Raw genomic sequence first — 23,476 nt, 5'->3', positions numbered from 1 at the left:
CCATGACGAGCGCAGAACTCAGAAGCAGGCCCCGAGCTGCCTCAGCCGGTGGAGAGCCGCTGCGGGAGAGTTCGAATCCAAACCGGTTGGATCTCGCGACGTGGACGATACGGCATCGTCAAGTGAAGCGACGTGTGTCTCGAGATCGGCGAGGGCATCTGAGAGGGCATATGACGCCTCTCTGCGGGCTTCGAGCAGCGGCCGGATGAACGTCCATGATGGAGGCACGCGAGTTGGACGGGTCTTCTTCGAAGCCGGGAGGACAGGCGTTGGAGCTGCCTGAGCAGGACGACGCTTGATGAAAGGGTTGAAAGGTGGTTCCGGGGGCGATCCGTAGAGCTCCAGTTGCTCGAGGGTCAGATCAGAAGAGGGGGCCGAGCAGATGCCGCGGGCGAGCTTGAACGCAGTAGCGAGACGCTGAGTTCTGGGGTAGGTTGAGTAGGATGCGAGTGACAGGGAGCAACGGAACTCACTGCCTGAGGTTTGCTGCATAGGATGTGATTTAGTAAACCTGCGCTGACAATTGCGCTGGTACGCACCTCCAACAAGCGCGTTATGCCACCTCGACAGCACCTTCGCTGTCACATATACCGACCCAACCAACACCAAACCATCCCTCACTACACCCCCATGCCGTACGAGCCAAACCCCTACACGCTGGACCACCTCCAACACCGCCCTAACACCACCATCCGAGCGACTGACTGCCCTGCCATGGCTTCCAAGATCGGTAACCGCCCCACCATCCGCGCAAGCAGACACCCCAAGACGCCATACACCGCACCCGCCCCAACCATCCCGAAGATGGCTTTGTACTGCGCGTGCGTCTCCTCATTTCGCGGACTAGCCAGCGCGCGCTCTGCTATACCCGCAAGCGCGTATGCAGGCAAGTGCAGCAGGAAGGGAGGGAAGAAAAGCAGAAGGCGCGGGTGGAGTGCGGTGTTGAAACATTGCCTGACCAAGAGCGAGATGGTGCGCGGGCATGTGGGCAGAGCGTGGTGGGGGCTGGGGAGGAGTGCGGAGAGATGTGCGTGGGAGATGTTGCTGTAGTGGAGGAGGGAGTAGTAGTTCAGAAGAGACCGGCGGGCTCGAGGGAGCGAGGGTGGCGGATTCAGTGTTGAGAAGAGGTCGATCAATCTACGGCCGGTGGTTAATTATGGGTAGAATTGGAAATCGTCAGAGGAGACCGACGCACGCCTGAGAGACGTCCGTGAATTGTGACACGGCTATGTTTCGTTCGTCGTCCCATAACATGTCCCTCGCCATTCTCGCGACGTACAGTGTGTCCCTGCAATAGAATTGAGCAGCTTCCCGTACTGATTTAGCGGGCCACCGACCAGTCTGGCGCGTTGACCGTTAGCTCAACCATGCGCCGTTCAATCTCTTCGGTCAGCTTCCTGGCTGCGACACGCATGTCTTCGTCTGTCTGTACGTCTTGATCTCGCGCAAAGTCCGCCACGTCTATGGGGAGTCCCCATCTTTTACTGCATCAGCAAGCGCAAGCTATGCGATACCTCCGAGGACCTACCTAACCGCCATCTAATACGCGGACGACCGTACAAGTGTAACGTCAGTCAAACCCCTCGTCACACGACCCTGAGTGCACTCACCCGACTCTGGTATCTCGTCTTCGCCGTATGCACGATCCCCACCGGTACGACCAACACCCTCCCGCCCACCTCCGATTCGCCTCCCTGCTGCAGCCAACGCAGGTACTCCAGCGCCGCCCACGCCGCACCTTCCTTAACTTGTACGATCCCCGGCTGCGTGTAACTCGTACCCTCCGGGAAGACACCGACCGTGCCGCCTCTTCCTTCGTCCAGCGCACGGAATGTCTCCCGAAAGAGCGCCTGACGCGCCTCGCTCTCACTCTCTGTTGCACGGCGGTCGGCATTTGTAGGGTCCGCGGTGCTATTGGGATTGCGCCTGACTGGGATGCTCCCAGAGCTGAGGAGGATCGCGCGGGCAAGCGGGTTCCTGAACAGCGATGACTTCGCCCAGAAACAGAGTGGCCTCCTGTGCGGGACCGTTACCGCTGTGAAGCAACAGAGAGTCAGAGGAGTTGGCAAGATGTAGTACGCAAAAACCAACCGAGGGTGGCTATATCGAGTATCTCATTGTGGTGGCACGAGACCCTGGTGAAGGCGTACGCCGCGTATTAGGTCGCACTGACGTAGACTCATACACGGACCTACACAATAAGTGGTCCATCTGCAGGTACGTTGTGTGCCCCTTCAACGTGTACTTCAGAGTAGAAATCAAGAGCCGAGTCTGAAAGCGCCCGAAGTATGCGATACACGAGTTTCAGTTCCATGAGTCTCAAGCTAGGTGGATGATGGTTCGAAAACAGAGAGGTGCATAGCTGACAGCGGCGTCGGCCTCGTCGACACCACAACCGTCAGTCCATATTCGGAGATCAAGACAGCTGCGAAGGAGCAACATCAAGGCGTGATGCGCTCAATCGGGAATCTCATCAGCCATTCACTCACACTGCGACTCACGACCGAATCTCATCAACCACACCTACACCAGCGAATAGATACCAGTGTTGGGAGTACAGTCATATTGCAGTGGCGGATAGTCACATCACATAGAAGCACACATAGACAGGGAACGATGATGCATCGACCACGGGGCAGGCGAACCTGATGCGTGTCGAGCGGCGACCATTGATCATTGACAGTATGCAGTATACATGACGAACGACCAGAGAGCTTTTGCGATCTTTGCAGATCAGAGACGGCGACCACGGCGACCACCCTGGATGACACAGAAATATTGTATGAGCAATGATTACGAAAAGGGAGAAACTAGCCAAACGTACCTTGCGCCTGGTCGAGTCGGTGGGGATGGGGGTCACGTCCTCAATGCGGCCAATGCCCATGCCCGCACGGGCGAGTGCACGGAGCGCGCTCTGCGCACCGGGGCCGGGGGTCTTGGTGCCCGTACCACCAGTCGCACGGAGCTTGACGTGCAGGGCGGTGATGCCGACCTCCTTGCAACGAGTGGCAACGTCCTGGGCAGCCAACATGGCAGCGTAGGGCGACGACTCGTCACGGTCGGCCTTGACCTTCATACCACCTACAAGTCAACTGCTCAGATTGCCATTTTCCCAGTAGAACTTCAATAGACGTACCGGTAACACGGGAGATGGTCTCCTTGCCGGAGAGATCAGTAACATGGACGAATGTGTCGTTGAACGAGGCGTAGATGTGCGCGACGCCGAACACAAGCTCGCCCTCAGCGACCTGGGGGCCGAGAGACACCTGGTTCTCTTCCTTGGGCGCCTTCGTCTTCTTGGGGGGCTGAAGACCGCATCCGCTCGTCAGCCATGCCATCCATCGGGAACGACAACCGTCGCGTGCGCAGTTCGTGGTCGAAGGCGAGGACTGCTGTCATGGAAGGCGTACTCACCATCTTGGTGGGGCTTGGAGGTGTCTTGAGGGATGTGGAGGACGAGACGAACGGCGATCAACAGAATGAGACGTCGTGCAGAACGCTTTGTGAGCGACGTGACCTGTCACGGGGTGACAGGACATGACATGTCGTGTCGCGTGACTGACGCGAGGGTACGCGTTTTTCTACAGTCGTCGCGTCCTTCAAGCCCTTGTCTTAATAGATTTCTGCTTGTGTTACACCAGTGCGGTGGATCGCTTCCTTGCAATGTACCGATGACTGCGTATCCTGCATAAAAATGGTCTGTGATCTGCACGACCAAGATACTTGTGACGCCATTTTAAGTCGTTGCTCGGGAGTCGACGGGGATAACAAGTTGTTCACTTCTATACTATGCTGCAGCAGATATCTGTGAGCGTATTGCACTTCTTTGGGTTGCATGACTGAAGTCGCTGGGCGATCACACTGGTGGTGTGTCTTCTGCTGGGTCACGTATCTTACGGACGTGCAAGGTCCTCTCGGCGGCGAGGGAATTCCTGTGCAGGAAGTCCGTGCAGCTGCCAGCATGGTACCATCCTTGGATCCCGCATAGTAATCACGACCTTTGCAACATCCGCATTAAGCACCTCCTCCTGGTAGCCGCGCGCTTACCCACCCACTACTGTACCCATATACCCCCAATGTAGGTTCCCCTGCTGTCGAGGCTCTGCTCAGTCTTGCTTCTCTGTCTGACCGCACCCTTGATGCACAGCACTTCACCCCACATCCAGCATCTGTGGTACCCGGATATAAGTAGCCTTCCTCCAACAATGCAGCAGCAGACGATAAGCGATGTTATCCAGGATCGGGTACCGGTCATCTGATTGACGGAAAGGCCCCCTCCCTTCAGACTCCAGCGTGGCCCTTATCCGGATTCCGCCCAGGCATCCGTATAAAGGTCCTCCCGGCGGACAAGCACGCCAGTTGCGCTCTCCCCGCATCCACCAACTGCATTTCCACCTCTCTTCTCGCATCTACACTACCGCTATGGCCCCGAACCCACAGTGCGCTGCCCTCGCCGCCGCGAAGGACAAGAAGGGTTCGTGTTCCCCATCGTTTCTCCTACTCTCCGGGCGAGGAGTAGTGGGGCACCATTGACGTCGACGCTGACCGTGTCCTTATGTTCTGTGCAGGCTTGTCCTACTCTCAGATCGCCCAGCAGATCGGCGTCTCGGAGCAGCGTGTCATCGACAGTACGTCTCCATCTCCATCTCTTACGACGATGAGCTGACGGCGCGCATTGTCACTGCTTTCCTCATGCACCATCAGTCTGCACGGGTGCGGCGGTCCCCACCACCGGCGAGTTCAACTCCCTCGCGGGCGCGCTCGACATCAAGTCCGCCGTGAGTATCTACTGCTTGTCTACATCTCTTCCTTGACCCCTGCACCTCCGATTCATGCCCTTTCCTACTGAGCGACCGGTCACTGACGGACGGTCATTGACAGCCCCCGGCCGACGCTGCGCATACTAGGGTGTAACGCGGTAATCGATGACGATTACGCGAGTCTTGTACAGTATCGCTTTATCCGGGTTCTGTGTGTATTAGTATCGTCGCATTCGCTGCATTGCATCAATATCACAAACACAGTGTATCACGCCATTCGGATGTCATGCATGTTCATGCCATGTTCGAGCAACTTGAAGGCGAGTTGGTGGCTTGAGTGGGTTTCGAGTACTGAGTGCTGGGCGCTGAGGTATTGGAATGTTCTCATTGGACCGTGCTCCGGTCTATTCGAACAGCTTAAACGTTACAGCGTCAGGGCATGTCCTGGGGAGATTACCGACACACAGGCTCGTCTCGGTGGACCAGAGGTGGATGATGACGAAATGTGCAGCGCCAGCTACAATTATTCCTGGGAGTCTTCCTGGTCGTATCTTCATGTGTCGATGCACTTATTCCGGGTCATGCAGCAGAACAGACTGATGGGATGATTGCCAAGAATCCATTGATATACGTGTCCTTCATGGAGAACCATATCCACATATCCACATATTCCCCACCGACGAAGTTCCATCGTCTTCGCAGATTACTTGTACAGCACACAATCACGAAACTCCCTCCCAGCGCAGCAAGCCGCCCGCATGCCGAATGCGACGTTCACCACCTGCCTCCGAAGCCTCCTCCGAACGAAGAGTCCCGGACCGTCGTCTGGTCGGTCGTCTGCACATTCTGCTCGTCGAAGGTGCCGCCGCACGGCGTGCTCTCGAACGTGTTCGACGTGTCCGTCGTCTGCGTGTTCTGGTACGAGTCGTCGGCGAAACCGCCGCCGAAACCGCCGCCCTCCACCACGTTGTCTGTGCATCAGAACAGTCAGCCTTGGGGGTGTAAGATGCACGGGAGGAAGACCTACCGGAGCTGTAGGTGGTGTCCTGGTAGCTGTTGTTGTCGAAGAAAGGCATGTTGTAGATGTTGTGAGAGGGTTGGGTGGGTAAGAGTGTGTCTGGGAAGTGTAGCTGTGCGTTGCTGAGCCCTTCCCCTCACAGAGCACCGGTTTTATACACCTCCAGCCCACCGATCCTCGCCGCCCGGAACAGCATGCAGGCGTCACCAGCCACGGCCGCGCTCGAAGATGCGCGCGCACATGGGTGCGCAGAGCTCTTCGCAAGGCGTCTTTATGACTTACAGTTCAATTCCCCATCTTCCTCCGTGCACTGCGGCAGGCCACCGTCGCTATATCCGTCCGGGCGGTGTATGCAATGTGGGCGTCAAAGGCTTCGTGAGGCGTAGAACCACCGCACCTGGACAGGAATAGCCTTCGGATCTGACCAGGCGGTACTGCGTGTACTATGAATACTCGCAGTATACCTGGAATAGCGCAGGAGATCTCGGGTCGAGACTCTCGCATGACGCGTAGAAGTAGGAGGAGGGTTATTTCCATCGTAAGACCGGGGCCGGCACCCGTGCGCACTGCGAATTGGACGTGCCAAAGTATACTTTCTGTGCCAGAACGACAGTGCGACGCCATCGCTGCACATTTGGTTCTGAATAACGCAGCCGTATGATCAAGGAGGGGCCGCGGACGCTGGCCTCCGAGACTCAAGTCAAAGGCATGCCTTCTCGTCGTCCTCATGCATGCGAGCCCCATCATCATCGCCTCCGATGCGGCCGTAGCGGGGCGAACGTAGAGAATGCAGTGAACAGTGGCTCATGGCAAAAGGCTCCACACTGGGGTGGGCCACGTACGAGGCCGAGCCCCGCCCACCGTCACCCTTGCGCGAAATCATCTGGACGTTCACGTTCACCCCCGAAAACTCACCTGAGTTCTGATAGCATCTTCAAGATCCAAGTCTTGCAGGCTGATGGATCCATCCAGCGCGCAGTTCATGTCCACGCGCACTGTGCGTAGATGCAGCATTGAAGTACTTCACCGATATCCTCTATTATCCCACGTACCTCACATTTCTATGTCATACATCACTTCCAAAGCTGTCCTCTTCACTGTCACCGTCATCGCTGGCTTCTGCCTCGTCATCTTCAATGCTGTCCGCATCCACTTCACTGTCATCGAGATCGACGAGATCGCTCTCTTCGTCATCCACATCGGGTTCGCTCTCCTCGGCATTGACATTGGGTTCGCTCTCCTCGTCATTGACATCGGGATCACTCTCGTCGTTGTCGACATCGGGGTCGCTCTCCTCGTCAACATCGGGTTCGCTCTCCTCCTCGTCAATATCGGATTCGCTTTCCTCCTCGTCGACATCCAAATCGCTCTCCCCGTCGTCAACGTCGGGATCGCTCTCTCCGTCGCCATCCAAATCGCTCTCCCCAAATTCATCGTCATTATCCTCGGAACTACTTGGCCCGTCCTCACTATCACTTCCACTTTCAGCGTCCAGTGCTTCCTGCGTAGCGGGAGCAAACGTCCAGACCACTTCGCGTAGGGAGGGCGGATGCGGCTCGGCTTTATTTTGAGCTTCCCACTCTGGCGTGAAGTCCTCATCGGTGAGGAAGCGTGCAGTGCACTCTCCGCACTCGCCTCGCCATGGCGTGCTCAGTTCCTGCAGGCAAACTTCCCCGTCAAGAGTATATGCCGCGCTCAGGCGTACTGTGCGCAGATGAGGTAGGGATGCCAAGTGGCGGTTGTACAGTTTCTAAGGGATGAGCATGAGCGGTCCTGAAGCGAATTCAAGAAACGCACAGAAACGCACCGGGAGTCCGTCGCCGTTGTTGTATGTCACGGATGATGGTGGAACTTGATCGAGATGCAATATATTACACGTGTCGCAAAGGCTACACCATGCCCGTTCTTGATGAAGGTCGAGTACTTGGAGATTAGGGAACACGTTTGGCATGTGAACGAGTTGGTCCGGACTCGGCCGCAAATGATAGCGCAACTCGAATTCAAGCACCGTCGGAAGTACTATCCCCAGCCTGAGCGTCCGGGTTGCGACATATGCATCCTCGTAGGGATGCGCGTCGAATTGTACTTTGCGGAGATGAGTAAACATGGTGAGATCCATCTCCGAATTAAAGAAGCCGTTCGCCACTCCGCCGATCATTTGGTAGGGAACGATACAATGCAGAATCCTGCATAGGTCAGTGGCGTAGAACGCAGACAGGAGGATCGTAGGTACCTTGTCCAAGATACCACGCCAGGGATGGTAGACAACCACTCTTCACTCAAGTGGAGTTTGGGGATATACATTACGTAGGTCTGAAACCAAGCCTCCAAGACAATTTCGCGGAAGACCTTGGACACCAAAGTGAGAGGTTGGACTTCATGCCACTCTGGTTTTATTGCTACAACGGGGCGCCAAGGGTACCCTTTATCGCGAGCCAGGCTGCTCGTTCTGCCTGGCGTGCGGCTGTCGACGAAGTAGAAGATGATGACATAAAGCAGCTCAACAGGGAGCATATCTGACATCACGGACGCGTTCAGCAAAGACACTCGGTGGGGGTACTACATAGATATGGTTTCTGACCTGTGAATGGGCACGATATAGTGGAAGTCGCAAGTGAGGCTGTCAAAGAAGTGGCACAATTTAAGACGCGCACCGCAGGATGGATATGCGCGCAACGTGATTCATGCACTGACTGTATGCGTGGGAAATCTCAGCCACACAGTCACACTAGACGCGGCAACCCTTATTAGCCATTTGGGGCGAGGCTCCTAAAACCAGCCGTCCACAGTTTCTCGTTCGTAAGTATGGACCTCGGCGCCGTCGTTGTGAGTAAGTTCTGATAAGTACATACGGTGAACTTTGAGTGCATAGTATCCCATCGTAGACCCTCAGCACGACCTGAGTTGCTATTGACCCATACTTGCGAGAAATTCGCCATTGATATGCAGATGCACCGGATACAGTACGCGATAAATGTCAGCGACTAGACAATACCTTGTCCTCCCGCATTACATGCATCACCTCGTGAGTTCCACATCGCTTCACCGCCGTCTCCTTGTACGATGCTTCCAGAGCCGGCCTCCCCTTTGCGGCCCTAATCGCTGTCCTCGTCCGTGTAGCCGTAGTCACTTTCCTCATCTGCTTCACTGTTGCTTCCACTCTCAATGTCAAAATCCATCTCCGAGGGAGTGTACGCGAACGTCCAGACCACTTCACGCAAAGAGGGTGGATTTGGCTCAGCTTTGTTCTTGGCCTCCCACTCCGGCACGTATTCTTCATCGGCAAGAAAGAGCGCGGAACAATCTCCACATTCTCCCCGCCATCGCGTCTTCAAGCTCTGTAGGCTGATGTCCCCGGTCAGAGCGTACGCCACGCTCAGACGCACTGTGTGTAGATGGGGAAGGGGTGCCAAAAGACGTCTGTATAGTCTCTGCGGAAGTGACATGAACGACAGCATCTTGACAGGATAGCGCGAAGTTGAGACGTACCGGAAGACCCTCGCCGTTGGTATAGGTTATGGACAGAGGCGGTGACTCCCTGAGACGCAGCACATTACATGTATTGCAGAGGCTACACCATGACCTTTCTTGATGCATCTCAAAGGTTTGGAGATTAGGGAAAGTACGCGCCACCGGAACGAGCTGCTGCGGATTTGGCCAGGCGTGGTAGCGCATCTCGAGCTCAAGTATCGTAGGTGGCATCTCCCCGAGAAGTTCAAGTAAGACATACGTAGTGTCGTTGGGGTATGCATCGATGCGCAATTTGCGGAGACGGGTGAACAACGCGAAACCCCGTTGAGAAGGATGGCGGAGGGGCACCGCCAACTCAATGGTGCGCGGACTGATCAAGTGAACTGTCCTACACGCCAAGTGAGCAACACGAAAGGCACACAGAAAATTCACCGATACCTCGTCCAAGATGTAGTCTCGGGAATGACAGACGTCGACAAGCTCTCCAAGTCGGCGCGATAACGTATCACGAAGGTTCGAAACCAGGCTTCCAAAGTGACCTCGCGGAGGACCTTTGATACCATCACAAGCGGCTGGACAGCATGCCACTCCGGTTTCGAGGCATTGGCGCGGTACCAGAGGAAGGTGTCCTCACGAGCTAGGCTGCTCGGCCTGCCAGGTGTGCAACTATCGATATAGCGAAAGATGATGTCGCGAATGAGCTCAACGGGGAGTGTACGTGACATCGCAGACGCGTTCAACAACGGACCCTCGGCGAGGGTTAAAGATGTGATTTTTGACCCTTGGGTGGACACGGGAGCTCTGAGTGAGGCGGTCAAGAACTTACAGGAACGCGCATGACAGAAATAAGTTGTGCTGATCTTGTGTGATGACTGAATGCGTGGGAATATTTTGGTCACAATCATGCAAGTCACAGTAGACGCAGCGGCGTGGTGACACACTGGTTTGCAGACCTCATTCATTTCGAATGCATAGCACGACTCTAATGGGTTCTCAGGTGCTACCAACTCGCTCATGTATAGCCATCGCTGAGCGCTGAACCTTCGGTGTCGACACAATGGCGGAAACGCGTGCGCGATGTTTGCACTGACGTCGACTCGGCGGACGCCGAGCGTTGACTCTGGAGTCCAACTTATGCAAACAATCTGTCCAACTACGTGGTTTTCTGTAAGTGGTGAGTAACCGGGATGTGCGGCGTGCATGCTGATATATTAGATATGGCCGCAGAGACACTCAGTGGAACACATAGTGCTATTCATAGTAGCGCCGTATCCGCGCGCTCGGTGGCTCAGTTGAGGGCACCGTTTGCTACGTCTGGCGCTTCAGTTCCGTGTTGACAGCGATCACCGTGAGTTGAGCTAGTCGGTGTACTTGCTTTGCCTCTGGGTGCCATATGAGCCCATCCCATCTACTATGAGTGGTTGCATCTGTCTCGCAAGCCAGATACAGTATCTGGTAGGTGGCCTAGGTCCGCACAGCTATGTTTGACAGCTATGCACAGACCCTCGATGCTGCTTGCATCCTATGTCGAGCCCCTTACATATCACTCTAGGTCTTGCAGGCTCGCTCCGCCATCGCCCCACGTCCTGCCGAATGGGCACTCTCCCAGTCACCTCCAGTTCTCTGGCCGCTACGGTCGGCGCGTGCTATGTAGGCAAGTACTTATTTACGCTGGACGATGACTATACGCTTGACATATGATTCATTTAGGCACTATTCTCGCTTCGATGTGAGTGGACTTCAGCAGGCCCCGGCAGCGGACACCGAGACTCAAAGCAGCTAGACTGTACGGGATAACGTCTATACAGACCCTCACGTTCTTCCGCTTTTACCCTGATGATCCACGGTGGCTGAGAATTACGGTGCGTACGCTGAAGTCCCCAGCGTCGATTCAATGTTGACGTCGTCACACAGGTTGGCTTTTTGTGGTACGGCTCAGTTATCCGGAGTTTGAGCATGGCTCAAAGTGCATCTCCAGGGTCCTGGACACGCTTCACCTCGCTTTCATCGGACACGCTGTGTATATATACGTCATCACCGACTTTGGTAACATGCAAGCCATTGACCAGCCTCTCTGGTAGGTTCATTTCGCGACCTGCACCCATCGCTCCCGTGCGTTCAACTGAGTTGACACCTCTACTAGGAGCATGACGGTGAGTATGTCTATACCATGGAATTTTTGGTTTGACTCAACCAGGACCAGGCACATGTTTTGCTCTCCGTAAGTCGCAGCCTGCCATTCAGTGAAAGCTCTGTTGTAACTCTTGATCCAGAACCTCAGCGACTTTTTGGTGAGAGGGTATGTGATTGCATCAGCTCGTCGTTAGCAGATGCTGATATCGGTCGATATCGAACAGCGTCTTCTCGTACCGCATCTGGAGAGGTGAGCACGTCTGCTGTGTGAGTTGAAAGGGCAGCGCTCACCGTATCAGTGAGCGTACATTACCGCGTCTGGAGGGTGGTTACCATCGTAAGCTCCATCCGCAGTTGCATGATATCTCGGGCTCATGAACGCGTAGGGAGCGACCTCGCTTGTGGTATTCGGTAAGCGGTCCAGACTGCACCATTCTGCATGGTTTTGTGACATTGCATCCTCAGGGAGTGCTTGCGGTATGTCTCATGATGTTGAACTTATCGATCGAGCACTGAAGAGCATTTGTGCGAAGCATTCTCGGCTTGGGGGTAAGGCGACACTAGTCTATGCGATAAATCCGTACTCAACCTGACCATAGCTTCACGTCCGCGGAATACGTGTTCGAGCAGCGAGAGCTCTCCGTAAGCTATCCCAACGTGAAATTGGTAACTGTAGTGATAACTCGTCCACAGATCTTCATATATACCAATCTGGCATTAAGTATGGTCGCAGACGTACTCATCGCCGTCTTCTTTTCTTCGATCCTGCAGCGACGCCGTACAGGCATGCCGACGTGGGTTTTTCGACTTTGTACCGTCGGCTTCGACTGACCGTCACGGATTCCAGAACCGAGTATATTATAGATTATTTGATGATCTACAGCATCAGCACCGGTCTTCTGACAACGTAAATGTCTTTGCTATGTCGTGTCCGTCATGCTGCTGATCACGCCATAGCCTCTGCACCTTGTTGTGTGTTCTCCTGGTATGACTGGATGGCTTTGCTCTTCGCCGACTTCGCTTACGATCGATATCGCTTTAGTACGCTCTGCTTCCTGTCCCGATGAAATTCGCCTTCGTCGCGATATACTTCATCCTCCCCAAGCGTGAGTCACCTCGTTTCTGTGAAGCACGCATGTCCTGATTTTACACTACCGCAATCGCCTACGGCAGTACTTCTGAACTCCCTGCTCGCTACGCTGAACATACGCAAGTGCACTTCGGCGACCTCACCGAGCGAGTGCGCTGCAACCACCGCGACCCGCCGGGAACCACGCGCCGCCAATTCTCCGTCTACCGCGGGGCTTGGATGTATGCACCGTCGTAGGGAGAGAGCGAGTTTCTTTGATGCCGTGAGTCGGTCGGGACGTGTCATTTGTATCACTGTCGAGAGAGATGTGGAAAAGGTCGCCGATTACCCTCATCAGGACCCAGTACGTACGGCTCGACGTTATGAGCGGCTCGCACTCATTCGTCACTAGGAAACGACTGGCGAGCCGGGCACGTCAACCAGGACGAGCCTGGATGCAACACCGAAGATTCTCAGTGACACGGACCTGTGTTGAATCTCGGTTCGTGCGTGTCGGCACTGCTTCGTTCATGTGTTCTCTCGTCAATTGAGATGAATTGGACAATCATCATCATGGCACAGCCGGTAGTCTTCCGCAATATATAACATTGTTCTTTATCCAAACACCTGAGCCGAGCTGACCGATGTACATCGTGGGAGATGTGTGCCAGATACTATTTCCGATAGTCCGATTTTTGTTTGATCTCTTTCTACTTTCAGGACTTTCTCCTTGGCAAGGTCGAATTCGAGTCTTCGAGCATTGCGCCCTGCTTGTACAAGGAATCGGATCGCGCGCTTTGTATAAACAGCTAGACCTCAATCGGAATCCGGCTGAGTAGGGGTGAGCTTGCGTCGACGCCTCGAACACCAGCTCACACTTGACAGGCGGTCAACTTCGAAGACTCAATAAAGGTCTCCGAGCAAGATTTTGACGTACCTGATACTGCAGGGCACCTTCCTGATTTGTCGTTGGCTTTCGCTCCTCACCATTGTAACTCCGCCACGGCTTCTGAAGCGCTCCACTACTGACGACCGTATAAAATCCAGCGTACGCCTCTGATGCCTGCAAGAAAATCGTCTCCTCTTCTCATCGCTGGCGCGAACGATGCGGCCAAAGGACGAGCGATGTGGGAATCGCACGTTCACCACAAGGTCCAAAAACTGGAGGCATGTCACACGGAAGGAGACACGTGGTGCGTGATGCATCTAGTCAATGAGCCTAATAAACGCCTGATTTCAACACACACAGAGCCACGATTTAGTGGTACGCCGGCTCGAAATCCCACTAGCTAGCTACCGGCCCTAGACATGGTATTTTGGGGTTTGTTCCCCGATGTCGCGATCTTTTTTCTCTGTACAACTGCGCACTGTATGCGGTGTGACGTTGTGGCTCGAGTAGCGGTGAGTCCGTGTGTTTGACCTGCGTACATCGACGGCTCATAGAGAGACGGTCTCAAGTTGAAACGACTCATTACAGGACAGAAGATGTGTGCTGCAGCCTTGACATCCAAGTAACCCGGGCGGACCTTGTCCTATGGGTGATAGGGCTGCTGGCCAGTTTTCGCTGACCCCTTCTCGTCTCAGGTTCTCTCAGGCCCGTGCGAGAAATGACACAGCGATGCGCTCATCGGCAGGGTGTGACGACGGGCGCAATTGAAACTGCGTCTCGGTTCGATGCCACAGTGCCATCTTCCTGGCCGTGCGCTCCGCTCGACACGGAAGATCCGGATCATGCATGACGGGACAGAAGGATGGAGCGAGAAGTCGCCCGGGATGGTACGGGCCAAGTCTATTTTCCAATTCTGCACAGCTGACCTCGGATCTTCGAGCGGTGTGGACGAATTGGGCGAGAATTACATCGCAGGCTTCAGCCGGCTGGTTGGGTACACTATGTACACGACAGCTGAGCTGCGTCATTCACACATGACTTGTATGCGGGTCCGAGGCCGAAGGTCATCTTGTCCTTGTCTTGCCCACTGGCAGCTGGAATCTCAGGTGCGTCTTCGTAGTACATTGAGGCGGTACCACGGATAAGTCTCAGTCTGATTGCCAAAATGTCGTTGCGGGCTCTCCAGTCAATTCATTTGGCAAAGACCGTATTGGATCACACATTCTACATCGAAGTCGTCATGGTGCCGTCGCGTCAGGGCCAAGGGCACGTAAGGCGGATTCTACGGTCACTACAGGTCGTCATCCGCATGGGTGATGTACAGACCATTAAAAAAGCCTGTCAACCCTTTGCCCAAGCGCCTCAATGTGGTGGTGACACGGGCAGCGGGTGTGGCGCATACAGTAAAACGGCGACTCGAGTCTCACCAATCTAGGTCGCATCAGCCATCAATCACTGACACCGACACCTGTAGGTCACTATCGTGCGTGTCGCATATTCTAGGTTCAACTTCTGATCGCACGCTCGCGGACTTGATCGTTACTAGATGCAAATGAGATGTCGTCGTACCACGCGACATCCTCGAGCTCACGTTCGAAAGACCGGGCTCTAATGCTGAACGAAGCATTTGCAGTAAGCGGTACTTCGGGGGGCTTTGGCGAGCGCATGGAGGAGGTATGTGCGTCGGCTAGCATTCCAACGATGCAACACGCGTAGGTAAGTTACGGGACCACTGCGGCACGGGAGCAGGCTGTGGACTGACACAACCTTAGGCTACGGGCGTTCCGATCCCGATCGAGGCAGCCTGTCTAACAGAGTGATGCGCCTCCTGTGATCCGCGTGTCGATCGCGAGAGCAGCGGATCAGCATGCGAGGCTTGAGTCGTAAGCGATGTCGTTATGCGTTCCATACAGTAATTGACCAGGACTGACTGCCCATGGAAGACACCACCTTCGCAGAACGTAGGGCACACGACTTGTGCATCACCTCTCGCTGCTGGCGTACAGAAAAGGGGAGCCCATGCACTAGTGCTGATAATGGTAAATGGAGCATGCCGTCTGGGAGAGGGCCCTACTGAAAGGTGAGATCAGACGTCAGTTTCCTGCATAGGAAGAATGCCATTTACTCAACAACGAATCTACACAGCCTACGCAGTCCAAAGATAATGCGCCTGCAGACTTACACGTGTACCTTATCACAGACCCTCACACCATATGCATCGCACGACGCGCAGTGCTCTCTCAGCCAGTCACGCTCGACATTGCAAAGCAAGCTGCGGGCAGAGCTCGCACTCGGACGAGTCTGTGCGGAATCCAGACCGGGCTAGGGACGGATTATCGCCATCGCCATCGCCCTACTCCGACTCGCCTCGCGTCGGCGAATAGGCCCGGGACGTTCGGCTCGACATCGCGTCGCTGCAGGCTAGAGTTGGCTAGGATTGGACGTGCAGTTTCCAGTCGACGGAACGGGGTCGGTCGATTGGGTTCGTGCCCCCGGGGTCTCGGACTGCGTCTCGGAGGGAGCCAACCGGCGCGATTCGCTGACGCGCGTGATCAGGCGTGCCCCGCTGCGTCGCGTCGCGTCGCATCTCGCCGCTCGTGCACGCGTACGGTCCGCACAAGCTCGCGCTCGACGCATAGCTTATCGACTCCGCATCTCGCAAGCTGAGATGACACTCGATCGAGGGGTGCCTGAGATCCGGTAAGGGCGGTCACGAGGATGGACTGAGTTCAGTAGTATTGAGCTGGGGTGTGGGGAGGAGGGGGGTTGTGAAGTGATGGGTTCGAGGGTGAGTGGTTCAATTGCGTCGCATCGTGTCCACGTCTGTTCCGGAGCATCGGCCTTGGATTGTGCCACCCGATCGTAGCACAGTTACTGCACTCGGACTGTGGCACGGGACAGTGGGTCCGTGCAATGGAAGATACTTACCGTCGGACAGGTCGTGCTGAATAGGATTGGCCGGGGGCTTTCATGCCCACTTGGGGTGATCATCGGTGCACAATGTATGCTCACCCGCGTCTATCCAGGCTTCTGAATCGTTGGCGCGAACGTGCTTCGTCCTTCAGATCCAGATCCGTGGTTGGGCGTTGGCCTCTGAACGTTCCTCAAGCTAACGTATGAAACTGCGTCATGGCAAGGCAAGGAAGGCAGGGGATCCGAGGCGATAACAGGATTAAGAACGGGTGTGCGAGAGCTAAAGTCTCGTTCGATTGTGAAGGTGCGTGAACGAGGGGAGACGTACACATAGGCTCTTGTCCGGACACTGGGAGCATCCGGGAGAAGAGAGAAGAACGATGGGGTGTCAACAATGCATCGGCAGCTCGCCTGCTTCGCCAGAGGCGATGTTCGAACCGAGACGTCAGATGTCCAGAAGGTGCCACCTATCGAGGATAATCCGGGTCATCCATGGCAAGGCTGCGTTGTCCGGGCTGCGACACGTTGTAAAGCACATGAAGGCCACTCGGATGTCAGGAGGAGGGAATTGCGCCGTATTAGAGAAGTGAGTGAGAGTTGAATCGGCCGTTGGTCAACCGGCCAAGCGCTGTCAGAAAGGCTTTCATTTGCCGCCGCCCGCAAGTGAACCTCGATCGATTATGAAAGACACCGCGCTGTAGACGTCGATGTGAGATGAGAGGATCGATGTCGGCGAGGTGAAGGAGGGGCGGCCAAAGGTAAGCGGATCGGGCGATGCATATGGATCCCATCTTGAACTGTACGTCAGAACTTGCCGAAGATGTAAGGAACGCGTTCATGGAATCCTGATGGCACCACCGACCTGGTAATTGAGCGGGTCAGGAGGCTGCCATTAAACGTACGTGCGCTGTTGCCAACAGAAGTTCTTTTTTGCTGAACTTTTATATAAGAGGATGGGGAGACGAAGAGCGACCCACACTCGTCTCCCGCCACCTTCGCACGCTGCCCTGATCGGTCAACCTCGGAGATCGGACGACGGAACGAAAGCGGAAGAGAAAGCTTACCTGACAAATCTCGGATCACCAATTTCTGTCGGATAAGCTAAGCGATCACCGAAATTACCAAGAACTGTACAGCTACGGATTGCCGGGCTGGAAAATTTGTGACTCGGCCACCTTCCTCCTTCATCTCACATTCCACCGCACACACTCCCTGTTACGCTCGGACCCTCTTGCTCTCTCATCCTCGGTTCAGGTGAGTAATCCGTGTGGCTGTGAAGGCACTGTCTGCGCTGCACTGGATCCGGAGCTGATTAGTTTCACGCAGGAAATTTTATGCAGTTTAGCGCCAAGCTGCACCTGAGCTTGTCGAGCACAAAAAGAGAGGGTTACCGCAGCGCGACGGGGGCGGAGAGAGCGCGGATTTGCGTCTGAGTGGAGGCGTAGAATACAGTCCAGGTGAGTTTTCCGCCGTGCAACCGGGGCCTGGGACTCCGGGGAGCAGGGAGCGCGAGAAATGAACGCCGCATGTTTTCCGCCCGGGCAGAGGGCACGCCAGGAACCCGCACGCGGCGTTGTGATGTCTTGCCTATCTGGGCTGCCCAGGCTCTCGCGGCTACTTATAGTCCTGACTCACCTTTTTGTTTCCGCTCATCTCAATGTTTGCCCTTTCCCTGCCCAGGTTTTGTCGCTGTAGAGAGGGTCGCCGCCATGATTTCCCTTAATCCCGGCTCTCTCTGTGATGTTTGCGCAGAGGAGTATGGCTCGCACAACTATCCTCACTCTATTCCGTGTGGTGAGTTCCCTTTCAACTTCCCCCGCCGAAAATCTCCTGACCACCGTCGCCGTCGTCGCACAGGCCACATACTATGTCTGAACTGCTGCAACAACATACTGGAAAAGACATCGCCGCGACAGACTCCTTCCTGTCCTTTCTGTCGCGTGCCCTTCACTAGCGACACCATTCGTTTGATCCGCGTCGACTTCGGTGGCCACGGGAGCGGCTGGTCGACACCGCGGGCCACCGACACGCCCGACAACCACATCCTAGGTGGTGACGACGACGTGCTCTTGTTCACAGGCGACAAGGACCGGGACAAGACCCGCGTGCAGCTCGAGTCAAGGGTCGCGCGTGTCGCCGGCAAAAAGTGTTCCGTGGAGGAGGTCAAGCACCTGCACCAAGAGCTCCGGAAGTGGCTCTCCACGGATAGGAAGCGTGATGAGCAGGTAAGTGTCCTTCTCGTGTCTGAGGTCCTTCCCCGACTCCCCGTCGATATAAGCACCCGGCGTTCTTGCCTATTGTGAGTGAGGGTGTGTGACGCCCATGATGATGTGCGTGCGACTTCGGCGATCGCTTCCATTGAGCATGACGACATGTGTGTTCGGTCTTCGTCCCGCCCGACTTGAGCCCTTACTTCGTCCATTGCTCATACGGTCCGCTGCATGTTCATCGCCGTGCGTTTGATTCACCGCCGTGTCACTCATTTGCCATGGACGACTGGGAGTGGGGGAGGGATGCTCCCATCCCTGCATCATGTTATTGACGACATACGCAGACGGCTGCTCTTGAACTGAGCTCTGCGTTACTGCATGCGATCCTTGTCAATCACGTAGCGCACAGGCACGCGGGCGACATGGCGAAGCAAGTCGAAAACAACCTCCGAGACAAGCTGGCGGAGGTACATGCGGAGAAGGAGGAGCTTGAGCAGGAGCTGCACAGGTGCGTCACTTGTTTCTCGTGATCGACGATCCTCACGCTGACGTCGATTCTCTAGAATGGTTTGTCACTCGTCGCATCCTCGGATGAACCACGATTACTTACCGATTATATTACAGCGCACACAGGCCGCAGCCAGGTCTGCTGAGATTCAAACTCTCCGCGCGGAGCTGAGCCGCCACAAAATCAAGATGGCAGCGCCGGCGCTCGGCGTCCCGACTACGCCTCCTGCTGCGTCGCTTGCATCCGCGCAGAGTGGGCTCACCTCGCCGCCGCGTCCGCACTCGACGACCGCTTTCACGACTCCACGATCCAGGGCTACGTCGCCGACATCGCCCACGCCCTCCCCAGCTCGCGCCGCGTACGCGCCTGCGACTGCATCGCCGCTCACACGCATCAGCTCTGCGTCTGCGGCGACGCACGGGCACACGCGCTCGGCCTCTGCGATCCCCATGCACCGTTCCATGACCCCCGCCGTGCGCCCCGCCTCTGCGATACCCTCCGCACACCCGATACCCCACCCCTCCGCGAAGCTGCGGCTCTCGAGCCCGCCGCCCGCACCCAAAATGAGTCGCTCGACGAGCTCTAGCTCGGACGAGAAGGAAAAAGAGAAGCAGCGCCACGCCCAGCGCGTGCAGCTCATGGAGCGCTGGATCCCGTCCATGGACGCTGCATCCACGAGCCCACCGACCGGCCCGCCCACCAAGTGGCCGCACTTCCCGGCGACCCAGGGCCATGCGCCGCATGCTTCGCTCGTGCCCCCGCCCCGGTACAAGACCCCGTTCTCGGTGCACTCGTCCTAGATGCGGCGCCCCGGTATATTATCGATTTGGATCACTTATTCTTCTTTCCCCCTCGTCTCGTCTCGACTCACATCGGCCGGAATCACCCTATCATACTAAACCGCTAGTCTCTCCGCCCTCCCGCCTCGTCTCTCGCGCTCTCGACCGTCCTCTCGTCTCGCCCGTCTCCTGCCGCCTTCGGATTGAATCCGTCGCGCGCGGATGGGGCTCCACGTTTCTGCTCGTCTTTCGAAGGTGCATACTTACGCGCACTTATTCGGTGTTCATGTTGGGTCCGGTTGCTTATTCCCTTCAGCTTCTACCTGCAGCTCGCTCGCGTGCGTGCGGCCGCGTATATCCCGTTCGTTATTACCTGCGTTTGCGCTATCTATGTGGAGCTCCCGTCCTCTCATCTCTACCCTCTCCTATCCCCCTAATCTCTCTGTCTCGTCTCTCGTACTCGATAGTCTTCCCCTCGTCTCTCCTCTAGTCTCTAGTCTCGTCTCATTTTCTTTTGTCCTCAGGAATTGTTCCTCGCTGAACTACCTACCCTGTAGCAAATTGCTCTCTCCTCTTCTCTCTTCCCGCTCCTGTCTCGCGCTCGTGCGCGTGCTCTCGGTTATGACTCTCACGGATCTATAGAACGTTACGATACCAGTACGATACCTCACGAACCATTAGGACTTTGTTACGACGATATATACAGGTGTCTTTGGCACATTTACTTTGGTGTGCGTCTGTCGGATACGTATACGTACTCGCACTAGTGAGAGCTCCATGGGAAGCGACAAGATCGTCCTCGCGATGATGTACATATCACGGTGAGCATAATAGCTTGATCGTTGTATCTCTATTGTCTGACGTCGACGTTAGCTGTCTAGGTGTGATTACATCCTCCAACTCACTCCCTCTGATGCACTGCAGGACACGTCTCCCGGTGGACAACGCTCAGGCTCTTAACTCAAACCTGCGTCAAGGCTCAGCGGGCTACGTGTGCGAGGTTTCGAAAATTCAACGTTCACCCATGGTCCTCAGCACCAACGGCCGTCGTTTCGCAGTGAATGACTTTCGCAAAATGGCTTCATTCATGACTCGCTGACCGGTGGGACGTGCATGCTTGGACAGCGCAATGCCCAACGATACTCGACGCACCCTCTTGGTCTAGGACGACTTACCGCGACAAGCTGGCGTCGGGATATTCGGTTGAAGTTCACTGCACAACGCGCCGCAGACCGGGTCAGCCTTGTCCGACTCTGTTCGATCCTAGATATGACACGCACGACTCCGATGATGAAGCTTCCGATAGCCTTGTCCACTAACTTCACCTTAGCGACTTCGAGCTCTCGTAACTCACAAGACCCTGCTATGCGCGTCGTACCCTTCACACCGTCTCCTCACCGGGTCGGAGCTGGGCCCGCAGCACCTAATCCTGCTATCGGGTCTCATCCCCTGCCCTCTGTTGCCGCTTTGGCTCGCCATGACGCACCTGTGTACGTTACCCCGAAGAACGTTCGAACGTCTTTCCTTGCGCACCCTGGACCACCGTAGGCACGTTCGCGCCAGCTTCAGCTCAGCCCATCGGGGAGCGAAGACCGGACGCCTTGACCACCCGTGATCGTCCTGCGCTCGAGTTGGCAACATGAAGCCGACCAATGCTCTGGAGCGCGTACACGGCTGTTGTAGACTCCGTTCCCGGACCCTCATCCCACATCCCCGTGGTAGGATGGTCCCAGCAAACGTGGTGGTGTCCTATGGTGTCCATGGTCCGAGGACATGGATCATTCTGACGTTGGGTGTACACCGGGCGTAGACTCGGTGCTACTGACCTCAGAAGGCTCGTGACCGCGTCCATTCAACGGATCTCAGGTGCTATTCAATGGTGTGTGTGATGAATCTGCAAAATATGGACTAGACAAGGCTACCCTGCAAACACGGACGTAGACCGCAAGCAAACAATTGTAGTAAACGCGGGTGCGTCTCGGGCGTGTCGCGACGCGTCGGCCTGGTGAAGGCGCGGCCGTGACTGTGACCGGGGGTGACGCGACGCGTTGCAGCCAGGCTGCTCGCGCGACCCCTGGTCTCCGCCTTCCACTCACCCACTTCGTTCCTTCTCAAACCCCGTTCCCCTCTGCTCCTGCCTCATGGCTCTGTATTTCCCGAGACATACGTGGATTGACACCGATACGCAGAGGAGCGTTGATACGTGGCCGAGGTCTCGACGTCGCTGAGTCCTACGAATCCCTCGCGTACCTGCTTGCGTGGATCATCTGCTGTAAGTCTCAGCCTACGCCCTTGAAGGAAAACGACGGCAGGCGACGCGGAAGCCCACTGATAAGGTACACGTGTATGACTGCAGGTTTATTGTGCCGTCTCAACAGGCTGGACCGACAATTGCAAGTCGCTGAGTGATTATCGTCCATCTTGCGCAGGTGGATGACGTCTGAAGGCAATCTTGGACACACTCGACACCTCATATTGTATGGTCTTTGACATAGTGATGTGTCCTATACGGACAGTATCTCTGGCTGCCCGCTCGACAATCGATCCGAAGGACACAACACGGGGAAGGCACTCTGCGTACCCTAGTTGCGGAGGTGCCCACGAGGTCGGTGAGTCTTTCACCCAACAGCACGAATGGCAGGCAACGTATGTAACGGCATTGTATGTGGCTTCCATGGATGCCAATCCGCTCCTCGCAGGACACGCGGATCAGAGGAGGCATCCGCATATCGGGCACTCGACGAGTACCTTGCCAGAACCAATGATTGATGCTCGGAACCGCGGCGCGTTGTGTTGTGCTCCCGCGCACACACTGACGGTGGCGCTAGCTCAATTCCGTTACCGTACTAATCGCTGGTAAGTATGAGCGACCAGTATGCCGGCCCGAGAGATGTGAAGATGTCGCGATGCTGCGTACGTCTTTGGATCCATAGCGATGTCGATTTATTTTCGAGCACTACGGGGCACGATGCTACCACCATGACATGTGTCAGCGACATCCAGAGTCTCGCCTCAGGGCCGCCACGCCTAGTCTCAGACCTCGAGCGTGCGATCTCCAGCTCACCGTCACTCTGACGAAGGGTCGCGCGTCATTGGAGTGGGTCTGTGCGTCGGCGGAACGAACCTTGCCAGCCTCGGTGCGTACTAATGCTGTGAGGAAGAAGGGGGACTCACCGTCCTGTTTCAGCCTAGGCGTGCGATCCTCGTTGCATGGAACAGGCCGACCCAAGTACGCTATACTCTTGTGTGGTCAGCACCCGCACCCGCTGCAGGTCGATCCCGGTCGGCCGCACATCGTTGTCCCACCAACGCCCTAAGCTGCTTGCAGCGTCATGTGAGTAAGACCGAAATGTGGAGTGCCTGATTCCGGCAGGAAAACAGGCTCGCACAGCTGATAGGCTTCGGGACGCCGGGCGGTACAAACACTCGTGTTGTTGGTATCCGTCTCGACACTTGCAGTGCCACTGTGGATCGCGGAGTGCTGATCACTGATCGCCTTCGCATTCAGTAGATGTGTGAGTTGTCGCACTGCAATGTTGCTCGCAAGCTTACCTTTGAAAATTTTAACACGAAATAGGTATCAGTCACAGGCCCTCTGAAGCCCCCATATCTAAAACTCTACGTGCATATTGCGTTCTCGCAGGGCTAGGTATAGCGTTCAGAACGCCAGGCAGCAACAGTAATGTAGCGCAATATCGCATCTTCAAGTTGTATCAATCGTGCGTC

General features: G+C 55.8%; 7 protein-coding genes across 7 annotated transcripts; 3 read left to right on the top strand and 4 right to left on the bottom strand.

Moving 5' to 3' along the window:
• Positions 1-18: 18 nt before the first annotated feature.
• On the bottom strand, positions 19-2,314 carry B0H18DRAFT_1120386 (uncharacterized protein; the record flags this gene model as incomplete). The annotated part of the gene is made up of 10 exons (XM_048034102.1): positions 19-424; positions 474-486; positions 540-679; positions 706-1,137; positions 1,196-1,288; positions 1,338-1,478; positions 1,529-1,539; positions 1,611-2,035; positions 2,092-2,135; positions 2,196-2,314. 10 exons carry the CDS (start codon positions 2,312-2,314, stop codon positions 19-21), a joined length of 1,824 nt encoding a protein of 607 aa, XP_047891991.1.
• A 219-nt stretch (positions 2,315-2,533) lies between these two features.
• B0H18DRAFT_1015066 (ribosomal protein S11-domain-containing protein) lies at positions 2,534-3,504 on the bottom strand. Its single transcript, XM_048029187.1, has 4 exons — positions 3,415-3,504; positions 3,137-3,305; positions 2,825-3,081; positions 2,534-2,760 (listed from the first exon to the last, which is right to left on the bottom strand). Exons 1-4 carry the CDS (start codon positions 3,415-3,417, stop codon positions 2,734-2,736), a joined length of 456 nt encoding a protein of 151 aa, XP_047891990.1. The 5' UTR covers positions 3,418-3,504; the 3' UTR covers positions 2,534-2,733.
• A 552-nt stretch (positions 3,505-4,056) lies between these two features.
• B0H18DRAFT_1015058 (uncharacterized protein) lies at positions 4,057-5,123 on the top strand. Its single transcript, XM_048029186.1, has 5 exons — positions 4,057-4,078; positions 4,148-4,474; positions 4,569-4,628; positions 4,705-4,778; positions 4,882-5,123. Exons 2-5 carry the CDS (start codon positions 4,423-4,425, stop codon positions 4,912-4,914), a joined length of 219 nt encoding a protein of 72 aa, XP_047891989.1. The 5' UTR covers positions 4,057-4,078; positions 4,148-4,422; the 3' UTR covers positions 4,915-5,123.
• Positions 5,124-6,686: 1,563 nt separating this feature from the next.
• B0H18DRAFT_465037 (uncharacterized protein) lies at positions 6,687-8,615 on the bottom strand. Its single transcript, XM_048038195.1, has 4 exons — positions 8,360-8,615; positions 8,012-8,294; positions 7,586-7,964; positions 6,687-7,528 (listed from the first exon to the last, which is right to left on the bottom strand). Exons 2-4 carry the CDS (start codon positions 8,290-8,292, stop codon positions 6,845-6,847), a joined length of 1,344 nt encoding a protein of 447 aa, XP_047891988.1. The 5' UTR covers positions 8,293-8,294; positions 8,360-8,615; the 3' UTR covers positions 6,687-6,844.
• Positions 8,616-8,873: 258 nt separating this feature from the next.
• Positions 8,874-9,974, bottom strand: B0H18DRAFT_878572 (uncharacterized protein; the record flags this gene model as incomplete). The annotated part of the gene is made up of 3 exons (XM_048040635.1): positions 8,874-9,209; positions 9,268-9,619; positions 9,682-9,974. 3 exons carry the CDS (start codon positions 9,972-9,974, stop codon positions 8,874-8,876), a joined length of 981 nt encoding a protein of 326 aa, XP_047891987.1.
• Positions 9,975-10,641: 667 nt separating this feature from the next.
• On the top strand, positions 10,642-12,894 carry B0H18DRAFT_464956 (uncharacterized protein). The gene is made up of 19 exons (XM_048038194.1): positions 10,642-10,903; positions 10,960-10,978; positions 11,033-11,111; positions 11,164-11,177; positions 11,228-11,326; positions 11,393-11,402; positions 11,453-11,470; positions 11,523-11,548; positions 11,607-11,632; positions 11,682-11,719; positions 11,769-11,793; positions 11,848-11,859; positions 11,916-11,931; positions 11,982-12,024; positions 12,076-12,176; positions 12,230-12,289; positions 12,340-12,367; positions 12,425-12,488; positions 12,556-12,894. The coding sequence occupies exons 1-19, from the start codon at positions 10,774-10,776 to the stop codon at positions 12,861-12,863; spliced, it is 1,116 nt and encodes a 371-aa protein (XP_047891986.1). The 5' UTR covers positions 10,642-10,773; the 3' UTR covers positions 12,864-12,894.
• A 5,068-nt stretch (positions 12,895-17,962) lies between these two features.
• Positions 17,963-19,771, top strand: B0H18DRAFT_955842 (uncharacterized protein; the record flags this gene model as incomplete). Its single annotated transcript, XM_048042387.1, has 5 exons — positions 17,963-18,047; positions 18,111-18,478; positions 18,808-18,971; positions 19,027-19,030; positions 19,088-19,771. 5 exons carry the CDS (start codon positions 17,963-17,965, stop codon positions 19,769-19,771), a joined length of 1,305 nt encoding a protein of 434 aa, XP_047891985.1.
• Positions 19,772-23,476: the final 3,705 nt, after the last annotated feature.

This window comes from Fomitopsis serialis, assembly GCF_022376445.1.
Source record: "Fomitopsis serialis strain Sig1Antser10 chromosome Unknown B0H18scaffold_46, whole genome shotgun sequence".
In the NCBI taxonomy this organism is placed as follows: Eukaryota; Fungi; Basidiomycota; class Agaricomycetes; order Polyporales; family Fomitopsidaceae; genus Fomitopsis; species Fomitopsis serialis.
This window is presented reverse-complemented; position numbering and strand designations above follow the sequence as displayed.

What these genes read in the sequence shown, in the direction of transcription:
- B0H18DRAFT_464956 (XM_048038194.1), top strand. Translation starts at nt 10,774, where the DNA reads ATGTCGAGCCCCTTACATATCACTCTAGGTCTTGCAGGCTCGCTCCGC. An exon ending in TCTGGAGGGTGGTTACCATC is followed by an intron (nt 11,720 to 11,768) that starts GTAAGCTCCATC and finishes ATGAACGCGTAG; the next exon opens with GGAGCGACCTCGCTTGTGGT. An exon ending in TCGAGCAGCGAGAGCTCTCC is followed by an intron (nt 12,025 to 12,075) that starts GTAAGCTATCCC and finishes ACTCGTCCACAG; the next exon opens with ATCTTCATATATACCAATCT.
- B0H18DRAFT_465037 (XM_048038195.1), bottom strand. Translation starts at nt 8,292, where the DNA reads ATGCTCCCTGTTGAGCTGCTTTATGTCATCATCTTCTACTTCGTCGAC. An exon ending in GGCGTGGTATCTTGGACAAG is followed by an intron (nt 7,965 to 8,011) that starts GTACCTACGATC and finishes TGACCTATGCAG; the next exon opens with GATTCTGCATTGTATCGTTC. An exon ending in ACAACGGCGACGGACTCCCG is followed by an intron (nt 7,529 to 7,585) that starts GTGCGTTTCTGT and finishes CTCATCCCTTAG; the next exon opens with AAACTGTACAACCGCCACTT.
- B0H18DRAFT_1015058 (XM_048029186.1), top strand. Translation starts at nt 4,423, where the DNA reads ATGGCCCCGAACCCACAGTGCGCTGCCCTCGCCGCCGCGAAGGACAAG. An exon ending in CGCCGCGAAGGACAAGAAGG is followed by an intron (nt 4,475 to 4,568) that starts GTTCGTGTTCCC and finishes TGTTCTGTGCAG; the next exon opens with GCTTGTCCTACTCTCAGATC. An exon ending in GGAGCAGCGTGTCATCGACA is followed by an intron (nt 4,629 to 4,704) that starts GTACGTCTCCAT and finishes ATGCACCATCAG; the next exon opens with TCTGCACGGGTGCGGCGGTC.
- B0H18DRAFT_1015066 (XM_048029187.1), bottom strand. An exon ending in GACCATCTCCCGTGTTACCG is followed by an intron (nt 3,082 to 3,136) that starts GTACGTCTATTG and finishes GTTGACTTGTAG; the next exon opens with GTGGTATGAAGGTCAAGGCC. An exon ending in CCGACTCGACCAGGCGCAAG is followed by an intron (nt 2,761 to 2,824) that starts GTACGTTTGGCT and finishes TGTGTCATCCAG; the next exon opens with GGTGGTCGCCGTGGTCGCCG.